Raw genomic sequence first — 13099 nt, forward strand, 5'->3', positions numbered from 1 at the left:
GCGGCCCTCCAGGATCGGAGTTTGACACCCCTGCCCTAACTGTATTGACCCGGATTACACAGAGTATGCATGCGCATCACAGAGCTAGACAAGACAAGCATTTGAGGTTAAAAAGTATATACATTTTTATTTGTTTTAGAAAATGACCGGTCTTTTTGCTAGATAAGACCCTTTTACCTCGGCTGGGATCATTTAGAACCCTTTGAAACTGCATTTTGGAAGTTCAAACTTGTGGGCACCACAGAAGTCCAATATATGGAGATAATTCCTGAATTTTTTTCTCAAAAAACATAATTTCTTTACGACTGAAGAAAGAAAGACATGAACATCTTGGATGACAATGGGGTGAGGACATTATCTGTAAAATTTTGTTCTGGAAGTGAACATCTCCTTTAAATCTAATTGGACAGTCAGTCTTTTTTTGCGTTCAGTATGAAAAGGCCTTAAAAAACATTTTTTCCAGTGATAGAGGAAGAGGAAGAAAATGAGAAGTAGGTGTAATTGTGAAGACTAGACGGGAGTGGTCTTGAAGAAGGCAATGATAGAGAGAGAGTAGGAGGAGGCTGTGAAGGTTATTTCCCTATGGATCTCATTAAAGTCTACTAATCCCCCCTGCTCTGGCCCTGCAGAAATGGGCTTTAGGGAGCTCCTAGAAAGAGAGAAACACACATGGAAGGTTACATGAAACATTGTACCAGTCAGACATGAGTAAACACTTTAGTTAGACTACAACATCACATAATGCTTGCATATAAAAGAAAGACAGTTTCAAATTACAGCAATGATTTACTTCTTTATTACTGGGAGCAGTTACTTTTTTTGAGTATACTTTTTAAGTGCTCTCTCCACCCTAGTGAAAAAAAAAAATACTAAAATGTATGTAAAATACATTTATTTCATGCTAAGTATACTACAAATACATTTACATACTTGTGTGTTTAATAAAAATACCCTGCAATTGTACTTTTAATATACTAAACTGGTATATTTTAAGTCGGTTAAATTGGAACAGCTAATTTTAAACTTAATTCACTTTAATTGTCCAAAAGTAGTGCTGAAGTCCAACTAAAGATATACTAAAGTATATTTGGTGGTGCTAAACTATTACAGATATACTTTAGGCACACTCTAAAATATTTTGCATTTAAAGACTAATTATTTAAAGATCATACAATCCTCATCAATAATGACATTAAAACATATTTTAGGCTTAATATTAAGAAATGTGCATTGTGCATAAGTAGTACTCCAAAAAATAAATGCATTTTAAATCTGTTACTTTTTTACTAGGGTGTGATTAGCTCAGTTACGTTTTGTCTGATATTTAAAATTTTCACACGCATATATTTCCATGTCCCTATTGAACACACCATGTAAAAATTCACCAATTTTAAGATGTCTGTCAGAGATGCCCAGTCTATAAAAACAGTGAAAAATGTTGAGTTTTAGAAGCTGGGTGATGCAACAAGACAATAAACCAAAACATAGGAGTATATCAACAACAGAATGACTTTAACAGTCCTGAGTCCTGACCTCAACCCAACTGAGATGCTTTGACATGACCTTAAGAGTGTGATTCACTCCAGACATCCCAAGAATATTGCAGAGCTGAAACAGTTTGTGAAGAAGAATAGTGCAGAATTCCTCCTGACCTCCTGAAGGTCTGATACGCAATTACAGGAAATGATTGATGGAGGTTATTGTTGACAAAAGAGTCAACCAGTTATTAAACCCAGCTATTCTGATTCTTTGTTCACCCTGCACTGTGAATGTTAACATAATATGTTACAGAAAGAAGACATACATTTTTGTGTTAATTGTTTAAAGTTTATGTAAAACAATATTAAATGTGTTCTGAGTTTGTCACACCACAAAAAAAAGTGTTATTAACCACCCAGCCAAATTTAAATGAATAAAAAGCCTTCCAAGTAAATAAAATAAGTTATCCAAATCTAAAAAAATGAGTATGAAAAATGAAAAAATAAGCAGTATTCTCTGCTTTCAAAAGCTGGGGGTGTGTCCGTTGTCTGCACTGAAACCACGCCCACTCACAGAACAGCTGCCGCCTCCCTCAACTGTCAGATACAAATACATTTAATTAAATAAGTGTTGTAAATGATCTCAACCACACTGTAAAAAATAAAAAATACAATTTGTTGGGTCAGCTTAAAATAATTTACCCTGCTGCCTTAATTTTAAGTTCAGTGAACTAAAATAAGTTTAGTCAACTTGAAATGTTAAGTTGTGCTAAGTAACAACTTAGATATTTGTGTTTAAGTTGATTCAACTCAAATATCTAAGTTGTCACTTAGTATAATTTAACATTTCAAGTTGAATAAACTTTTTTTGAAGTTGACTGAACTTAAAATTTTAAGGTAACAAATTATTTTAAGTTGACTCAACAAATTGTTTTTTACAGTGCAGATAATATGCATTTATGTGGCAAACTGTAGGCTGTAGTAACTAATGATCAATTTATACGAGCCATTTAACCCAGAGTACATCTTTATTAACATACTTTTCCTGCAGCTGTACATTGGGTGTCTGTAATATTTCAAATCCAGAGTAAAATATTAGTTTGTCATGCAGAGCAGTCCTTATGTATTATATCAGCAAAATGTGACATTTTTCTCTTCTGTATATTATACGCAGTCTGCAGGGATCCCGGCCCTCTGAATCAATAAGGCTAATCTAGGACATTTGGTAATGTGGGGCACCTAAACTCAATTGTGTGAATTTTTGTAATGGCCATGTTAGCAAATCTATGTTAACATGGCCCTATTCTAGCTGGATTGTTATTTGATAAAATTTTTGTTTGTTAGTCTGACAGTCAAAAGGGCAAATGTGATTTGTTCACTTATGTATGTGCACAATTACTTTTCCCCTGAGGGTGTTCAGATGTAAAGTAACAGAGATGGAAGTGCTTGTGCAGTAAATGATTTTTAACAAGCTTAGCCATGAAATAGACTTACATAGTAAGGGAGGGACAGCCTCACTGGTGTAGAACCGTTAAACCAAACTATTAAACAAAGGTTGCCTTTTTGATATTTTAACTTTTCTGAATGTTGTACCTCACTCTTGGCATCGCACTTAATGAGAAAATGGAAGTAATGGGTTCAAAACAAAATATTAGCTAAAGAACCGAGAAAAACAAGTATGAAAACGTCAAGAGAGACAGATGTAGCTCTTAAACAGAATCTTTATCAATACAGCAATTACACCAGGAGATACAAGCAAAGACATTTAGGTACATTTTGTTTAATTAGCTAATCTGTTTAGAACTTTCATCTATAAATTGTTCCTCAACGCTTTAAAAACACCACAGGATGTCAGGCTTATTGTCAGCGGGAAAAAAGAGAGGATGGCATTGTGAAGAAGTCTGTGGTTTGGACCTGAAAATAATAGCTCTTAGATTAACCGCCAAATTACTATAATTAGATATCATTATAATAAATCATTTTCCAGGTTGATTATCATTCCAACAAAATTATTGTAATCGCATGGGTGCAGATGAACTCACGTCTGCATCTGTGTTTTTTTTTTACCCATTTGCATTGTATGTGTAAAGTTAAAGGAGTAGTTCCCTTCCATAACAAAAATTTAGAGATAATGTACTCTCCCCCTTGTCATCCAAGATGTTCATGTTGTTCTTTCTTCAGTCGTAAAGAAATTATATTTTGAGTAAAACATTTCAGGATTTCTCTCCATAATGGACTTCAATGGTGCCTCAAAATTTGAACTTCTAACATGCAGTTTAAATGCAGCTTTAAAGGGCTCTAAACAATCCCAGCCAAGAAAAAAGGGTCTTATCTAGCGAAACAATGTCTTTTTTTTTTTTTTTCTAAAAAAAAAAAAAAAGAAAGAAAATGTATATATTTTTTAAAGGAGTAGTTCCCTTCCATAACAAAAATTTACGGATAATTTACTCACCCCCTTGTCATCCAGAATGTTCATGTCTTTCTTTTTTCAGTAAATACAAAATTGTTTCTTGAGGAAAACATTTTAGGAATTCTCTCCATATAGTGGACTTCAATGGTGCCCCCAAGTTTGAACTTCCAAAATGCAGTTTAAAAGCAGCTTCAAAGGGCTATAAACGATCCCAGCTGAGGAAGAAGGGTCTTATCTAGACAATTTAGAAGCTTTTTAACCTCAAATGCTTGTCTTGTGTCGTCTCTGCGATGTGCATGCATAGTCTGTGTAATCCGGGTCAATACAGTTAGGGTATGTTGGAAAACTCCCGTCTCATTTTCTTCTTCAACGTCAAAATTGTCCTACATTACTGTTTTACCATTTTGACCTTCCTTGCACTGGGTAGGTACTTCTGCAGCAATGTAGGGCGATTTCGAAGTTGGGGAAGAAAACAAGATGGGAGTTTTTTGACATACCTACCATACATAACTGTCTTGACCGTATTGTGTTCACGCAGACTTAGACACGACAAGCATTTGAGGTTAAAAAGTATATAAATTGTCATTTTGTTTTCAAAATGACTGATCATTTTGCTAGATAAGACCCTTCGTCCTCAGCTGGGATCGCTTAGAGCCCTTTGAAGTTGTATTTAAACTGTATTTTGAAGTTCAAACTTGGGGGCACCATTGAAGTCCATTATATGGAGATAATTCTAGAATTTGTTTTCTCAAGAAACATAATTTCTTATCGAATTTCTTCTTAAGACAGAAAGACGCGAACATCTTGACAAGGGGGTGAGTTCATTATCTGTAATATTTTTTTCTGAAGTGAACTTCTCCTTTAACCTCAAACGCTCGTCTTATCTAGCTCTGTGTAAACTCTGTTTTTTCCGGTCATGACAGTTAGGGTACGTCTAAACTAAAGTCTCATTTTCTCTGAGACAGGAGTTTTTAGACGTACCCTAACTGTTATGACGGGAAAAAACAGTTCACACAGAGCTAGATAAGACGAGCGTTTGAGGTTAAAAAGTATATAGATTGTAATTTTGTTTTAGGAAATAGCCAATCATTTCAATAGAGAAGACCCTTATTCCTCGCCTGGGATTGTTAAAGCTATTTGAACCTGCATTTAAACTGCATTTTGGACGTGCAAACATGCAGGCACCATAGAAATCCATTACATGGAGAGAATTCTTGAAGTTTTTTCCTCAAAAAAATGTAATTTCTTTACAACTGAAGAAATGAATGACAACAGGGTGAATATATTTTCTGTAAATTTTTGTTCTGAAAGTGAACTAATCCTTTAAAAGCCATTTTTTTACTAACCTAATGTCATTACAATCCTTTATACAATACTTTTTTTTTTTTTTCTTTTTTTCATACAGTGAAAGTAGATGTGAACCACAGGATGTCCAGCTCCCAAAAAGCACCCTAACAATAGTCCAGAAGACTTTCTTTTGAAGTACACGTTTTTTTTTTAATCTTCTAAAGCCATTTACTGAATACTTGCCTTGACAGCTGTGGTCACCGTCCACTTTCACTATATTGTAAAAACCTTGGATGTACTGCTATAAATGTCTTTTGTGTTCCACAAAAGAAAAAAAGTCATAAGGGTTTCAAAAGGCATAAGGCATGTATAAAAGATGATGAAATTTTCATTTTTGTGTGAACTATTTTGCCTGTCCTTGCATATGCAAGATGTTAGACTTATACGTACTGACATGTGAGTCATCTCCACACGTCTTGATATTCCAAAAGTTGTCCACTACACCTATGACCTCTCTCGAGCAGAGCTCCCTCCAGTGTAGTGCACTCCGTAAGATCACAGTGAAACACGTACACCATACCATAGCGCACCAAGGGACTGCTGAGATGTTTCTATGGAAACCTGCAGCTTGCTCTACTAATGAACTGGTTGCCATGGTGATGGGGATTGGCTGTGCACAAAGTGAGAGACTGAACAACAGAGGGAGGAAGAAATTTCACACTTCTCTGTGCCACTGCATGTACACACACATACACACATGCACATGAAGACAGTGGTAAAGAGAGCAGGAAACTGACCGTTTCGGACTTAACCCCCTAAACGCAACCGCGGACCAATCACAGCTACTCCTCAAGGTCAGAGGAGGGGATTTCTTTCCAGCACTCCGCTGCAGGGCTGTCCCATTTTCACAGTTCCTGGAACAGCGCTGCTGTCCCAAAATGCAGCCTGAGCTGCTCGAAGCTACCATGTCCCTTAGCCTGGAGCTTATGCTCAAGCTTGTAGGGTAGGGTGTAGAGCTTCAGGCAGGAACCGTGCAGTATTTGCAGAGTGGGGTGTGTCACAAATCACATTGCATTACCTGGCCTTCCTAAGCATCTATTACGGTACCTGAGCGAGCTGTGGATTATAGCTATTACTGCAGACTAATTATTCAATTAGCACTGCTGTTTAGCGCTACCAGGCTGACCGAAGACTCAAATTAGATGCTAATGAAGCTGACGGACAGTTGCTGGTCAAGGGTCTGCTAATCCGGCAGTGATGTTTCACCTGAATGAATCACAATGTCTCCCTCTAGTGCACATCAAACAGAACTCCATTTTTTTTCTTTTTAGGGTCAGTAGGGATAGTTAGTCAATACTAGTAATTATTTGGTACTTATTATTATTATTATTATTAATAAATTAAAATAAATTAAGCGTGTTTATTATATATATATATATATATATATATATATATTATACATGTAATAGCACACACATAAATATACATTGTCATTCAAAAGTTTGGGATCAGTACGATTTTTATTTATTTTTTTATTTATTTTTTTACAGAAGTCTCTTTCGCTCATCAAGGCTGTATTTATTTGATAAAAAATCCTGAAAAAGCAGTAATATTGTGAAATATTATTTAGATTTAAAATAACTGTTAAATGTAATTTATTCCTGTGATGCAAAGCTGATTTTTCAGCATCATTACTCCAGTCTTCAGTGTCACATGACTCTTTAGAAATCATTCTAATGTGCTGATTTATTATCAATGTTGTAAACAGTTTTTTTTAACCTGTGATTGTTTTTTCAGGATTCTTTAATAAATAAATAACCGCATTTATTTGAAATAGAAAGGTTTTCTAACAATGTACACTACTGTTCAAAAGTTATATTGTTAGAAATGAGTTATATCTTGAATAAATGCTGTTCTTTTTAACATTTAATTCATCAAAGAATGCGGAAAAAAGTATCACAGGTTCCCAAAAAAAGTAGCACAACTGTTTCCAACATTGATAATAAATCAGCATATCAGAATGATTTCTGAAGGATCATGTGACACTGAAGACTGAATATGTATATATATATATATATATATATATGTAATATTTCTATATTAAAATATATAAAATAGAAATAGAAAAAAATAATAGAAAAACTATTTTTCTAAAAAATAGAAAAACATTATTACTTGATGAGCATAAGAGAATTCTTTACAAAACAATTAATTTTTTTTTACTGGTCCTAAACTTTTGAATGGCAGTGTATGAAAACATTAATGTCTTGTGACACTAACTTGTGAAAATATTTCACAATATAACAAGTTTTACTATATTTATGATCAAAATGCAGCTTTGGTGAGCAGAAAACACCTTTGAAAAACTTTTAATGTTAGCGTCAATAATATAAATTAAAAAATACAAAACAAAAAAACTAATATTGTAAATATAAATATTTGAAATGTAATAATACAATATATTATTTGAATAACATAATAATTATATAATTATATATAATAAAATTGTATATAATAAAGAGCAAATAGTTAAATTGTGTAATTTTGTTAAATCAGTTTGTTTATCTAACAGCCATTTTTTTTCTCTTTGTCTCTATAGAAGTGTCTGAGGTTCAACCCTGATGCAACCGTATGGAAGGCAAAGCAGCAGGTGCTGTGTAGTCTAACTGAATCTCTAAGGGATGTATTAAACTATGGCCTTTTCCAACCTGCTACTGACGGGCACGATGCCAAGTTCCTGGAGGAAGAGAGGCCCCTCCGCGAATACCCACAATCCTTTGAGAAAGGAGTACCCTACCTGGAGGTACCCTTTCTTGTGTTCTCCTATTCATTTTAGGCATTTTCTTATTTTTTTTATTTATTTTTTTTTTTGCCTCTTGTTCTATAATTGAATGTGAATGTTGGTGCTAGGAAACTGCTGCTTCAAATTGTTTGTTGCCTAGGTGATAATAATTCTTTAAGCGGCTTCTCTGGTAACTATGAATCCTAATAACCCTGATATGATTTATTGGACATTTGTCTTACAATGAAAAAATTAAAATGTTTTGTATTATGTGTAGAGCACAGGGCAATATTATACAACAGTAGTAAACTCAAAATCTAATTAATTAAAGGAGAATACCACTTCCAGAACAACAGTTCACAAATAATGTACTCACCCCCTTGTTATCCAGGATGTTCATGTCTTTCTGTCTTCAGTCATGAAGAAATTATGGTGTTTGAGGAAAACATTTCAGCATTTTTCTCCATATAATAGAGATCATTGGTGCCCTGATTTTGAACTTCCAAAATGTAGTTTAAATGCAGCTGCAAAGGACTCTAAACGATCCCCGCTGAGGAAGAAGGGTCTTATGTAGCAAAACGATCAGTCATTTTTTTCGGAATTTTTTTTTAATACTTTTTAAGCACAAAAGCTTGTGTAGCACAGGCTCTGGGATGCGCGTTCACGACACTACCTACTACTGAATCAAGTCGAAAGGTCATGCGGAACGTAGGCGGAACTACAGACCTGGTGTTTACAAAGCGAATGTGTAAAGACTAAGAAAGTGCAAGTAAGTCAAACGCTGTTTACAAACAAAAAGCTACAACGATGTCCTCCTCTCAAGTTGGAATTTTTCACCATACTCAGTACACAGACGATGAACTTACACGTGATTCGTAGTAGTGATGGGAAGTTCGGATCATTTTACTGACTCGGACAGTTGAGTCTCGTTCAGCAAAATGAGTCATTTCATGTTACTTCCCTAACACATCTACTGCTGACACAAACGTTGATCACACTACAAACAAGACAAAACTATAATGCTATAAGAAACAGAAAAGATTAATTCATTGTTTACCTGGGTCTTTAGTCTATGATTAACTCACCTCCCCTCTTATCTGACAAGTTTTCGGGTTTAAGTCGTTCGTTCATCACGTGACAGCCCCATAAGATAACTGAACGACTCAAAAAACCCGAAGACTTGAAACAGGAGAACTAATTCCAGTACAGAACCTAACAGGATGTTGCGCATGCGCGACTGAACGAATCACTCCCCGAGATGACTCGTTCTTCCCGAGTCACATTGAAGATTCATGCAAAATGAAAGAATCGTTCAAGAACGACCCATCACTAATTCATAGCATCGTGGACGCGCATCCCAGAGCCTGTGCTACACAAGCTTTTGTGCTTAAAAAGTATACACATTTTTATTTTTCGAAAAAAATGACTGATCGTTTCGCTCGGCTGGGATCATTTAAAGCCCTTTGAAGCTACGTTTAAACTGCATTTTGGAAGTTCAAAATTGGGGCACCAATAAAGTCCATTATATGGAGAAAAATCCTGAAATGTTTTCCTCAAAAACCATAATTTCTTTACAGCTGAAGACAGAAAGACATGAACATCTTGGATGACAAGGAGGTGAGTACATTATTTGTAAATTGTTGCTCTGGAAGTGGACTGCTCCTTTAGCAAAAACTTTAACTCTTTTCATCTGAAGTTGATAATAAGGGTGGGCGATATCACTGATTTTCTTTTCATTCTGATACCAGATTGACTACTTCCAGCACCAATTTGATACTGTTTTTTTTTTCATTTATTAATTTAATTTAGGCTTGTGCTTCTGAGCATTTCTGCTTGTGTTCAGTTACAGTGCTTTTTTTGATACCTCGAGCTTGATGTTTTTTTGCATAAAATCTTACATCAGAATTATTTTAATATCATTTACTGTTATAGTGTTTTTTAATATTCTTGTAAACATTTATTATTATGGTTTCAGTTTTTATTTTAATTTTAGTCATTTTAATACTTTAACTTAAATATAGTTGTTTCAGTTAAATGCCAAGGCAACATTTTAAATTTTCGTCATCTTTTTTAAGTGTTTCACCTAATATTAATAACTTGCTTTATTTAACCTTTATTTAAATTACCTGTAAATATTTTTAATAGTGTTAGGTTAAGTCTAATAGTTTTAGTTCATTTTAAAGAAATAATAAAACAAAACTATTTTGAATCAACACATCAGTACTATAAAAGTATGCATCCATAAAGGAATTGTGCTAAAAAATAGAATTTAGTGCATCTAAAAAAGTTGCCCTGACTCAAAAGAACAGTTTAGAAAAGACCAAACATGTATGCTTATGCTCTCCTTATATTACATTACTCATCTTTACATTACTGTAAACATTTTTCCCTCCATAATCTGATGGAAGTTTCTTTGACGGCTGTCATTCCACTGATTTTGGCTGATTTTCTTTCACACAGTTCCGCTACAAAACCAGGGTGTACAAACAGACAAATCTAGATGAAAAACAGCTTGCCAAACTACACACAAAGGTAGGCGTCACCACAGAAATCATCTTATTCTTTATCAAAAATAGAAATACAAAGTGAATATTCAAGGTGAGCTACTTTCGTGTTAGTGTGTATGTTAAATACGATAAGTAGCTTATCCTCAGGGCACTGCCTAACATGAGTTGCATGTATCTCCCCCTACAGGCCAGTCTGAAGAAGTTCATGGACTACATCCAGGCCGGGGCTGTGGAAAAGGTAGCCAAACTTGTAGACAAAGGTCTTGACCCCAACTACCACGATCCTGATACAGAAGGTGAGGTGTCAGGGACTGCACTGTTCCCTTCCTGTGAGAGTTAATAAGCTTCCCATTAGTAAGCTGGATAATGAATTACCGCCAGTAGAGCATAAACTGGCCCACACACATGCTATATGCATATGGAAATCAGGCTGTATGAATATTCAATGAGCGTTTACAGGAATGGACATTTGCATCTTCTCAAACGATCCATGCAGTTTCCAACAAAAGTCATTTGGAGTTTAAATTATGCAACAAATGCGTGAAGTTAGCGTTGGACTCAGTGGCTGCCCACTAAATAAACAAACAAGAACCCAGTTACTACTCTTGGGCTGTTTAATGAGATGAAACAATTACTGCAGCTCAACGGTTCAGTTCAGTGCGTGTCAACAAAGACCACTGAATAATTTGAACACATTTGTAACGGGGCAGCATCTTTTATGCCATATTAATTCAAGTTTTTTGCACTTTGGCGAGCATTTGGTGAGGCGGAGACGTGGCCAGACGTGCCGTGAAAGCCGTTTTATGGACCAGATGACAATGCAGAGTAATATTAGCATTCGTTTGCGGCAGAGTTTGACTTGCAAGACGGCTACCTTGAGTGTTGTTCACAGTTTGCGTCGTCTGCGTAGTCACAGAGTTGATGTTGTGCTTGCCAGGCTGACAGTCACTTCTCAAAGCAGACCTTGCTAACGTGGAGTGAGAACTGCTGCACCGTTTGCAACCACTAGGAGGCTGATCTGAGAAAAAGTATTGTCTTGTAGTTAAAGGAATAGTGCAGCCAAAAACTAAAATAATAATTTTGTTTGCTCACTTTCATGTTATTCCAAACCTGTTTAAATGGATAGTTCGCTAAAAAAATGAAAGTGCATATCCTAGGTGCATATGACTTTCTTCATTCAGACGAATACAATGTGAGTTATATAAAGTAAATATATGTGACCCTAGACCACAAAACCTGTCTTAAGTAGCACAGGTATATTTGTAGCAATAGCCAAAAATACATTGCATGGATCAAAATTATGCCAAAAATCATTAGGATATTAAGTAAAGATCATGTTCCATGAAGATGTTTTGTAAATTTCTTACCGTAAATATATCAAAACTTCATTTTTGTTTAGCAATATGCATTCCTAAGAACTTAATATGGACAACTTTAAAGGTGATTTTCTCATTATTTGTATTTTTTTGCACCCTTTAGATTCCAGGATTTCAAATAGTTGTATCTCAGCCAAAAATTGTCAAAAATCCTAACAAAGCTTATTTATTCAGTGTGCATAAATCTTAATTTAAAAAAAAATTGGCCCTTATGACTGGTTTTGTGGTCCAGGGTCATATACATAACATTTATTATCTTAGTGTAATAACTGATCGCTTATGTGTGACAGAGACCCCACTGACTCTGGCTGTACAGACGGAGCCGGGTGGAGGGGAGATCATCAGGGTGCTGGTGATGGGGGGAGCCCACATTGACTTTAGGGCAAAGGATGGCTTGACCCCTCTCCACAAGGCTGTCAGAGCACACGCACACACTGCCCTACTGGTAACACATATATGAAACCACAATAGCTTCCCAGAACCACGTGAAGAATGAAATTATGCTAGTAATTAAAATTTATATTTAAATTTAGTCGTATGTTTTCTGTTTTTTAGACGCTGTTGTCTTTGGGGGCATCTCCTGATTATAAGGACCGCCGTGGGCTGACACCACTTTATCACACTGTGCTGATAGGGGGCGACACGTCCTGTTGTGAGACCCTCCTCTACCACAGAGCCAAGCTGGGACTCCGTGATGAGAATGGCTGGGACGAAACCCATCAGGTACAAAAAAATGTTGAGAAGAACAGCGTGTATGACATATACAGGAAACACATGAATAACTGATGTGTAACTGAGAACTGCTGTAATATATGCGCTACCAGTCAAAAGTTTTTGAACAGTAAGATTTGTAAGTCTCTTTTGCTCACCAAGTCTGCATTTATTTGATCCAAAATACAGCAAAAGCACAGATATTGTGAAATATTTTTACTGTTTAAAATAACTGCTTTCTATTTGAATATATTTTAAAATGTAATTTATTGCTGTGATCAAAGCTACATTTTCAGCATCATCACTCCTGTCTTTAGTGTCACATGATCCTTCAGAAATCATTCAAATATACTGATTTGCTGTTCAAGAAACGTTTTTTATGATGTCAGCACAGATAGCCTTGTGGGCAGCATGCCGACATATGGCGCAATTGCACTTTGGGTGTCCCAAGTTTGAATCCTGTCCCCCTCTCTCTATCTCTCTCTCAGACTTCCTTACTGTCATATCTCAATTGTCCTATTACAAAAAAGCAAAAAACGGTTAAAAAA

The 13099-nt window shown here is 35.6% G+C and overlaps 1 protein-coding gene across 1 annotated transcript in view; it reads left to right on the plus strand.

The window, feature by feature from the left end:
• shank1 (SH3 and multiple ankyrin repeat domains 1) overlaps positions 1-13099 on the plus strand; it is a 109966-nt gene that overhangs the window by 43136 nt on the left and 53731 nt on the right. Inside the window, exons 3-7 of the mRNA XM_051098465.1 lie at positions 7775-7978; positions 10418-10489; positions 10652-10760; positions 12131-12285; positions 12396-12563. Coding sequence (XP_050954422.1) covers positions 7775-7978; positions 10418-10489; positions 10652-10760; positions 12131-12285; positions 12396-12563 — 708 coding nt within the window. The remainder of the gene's footprint in view (positions 1-7774; positions 7979-10417; positions 10490-10651; positions 10761-12130; positions 12286-12395; positions 12564-13099) is intronic.

Source organism: Labeo rohita, chromosome 3 (genome assembly GCF_022985175.1).
Source record: "Labeo rohita strain BAU-BD-2019 chromosome 3, IGBB_LRoh.1.0, whole genome shotgun sequence".
Lineage (NCBI taxonomy): Eukaryota > Metazoa > Chordata > Actinopteri > Cypriniformes > Cyprinidae > Labeo > Labeo rohita.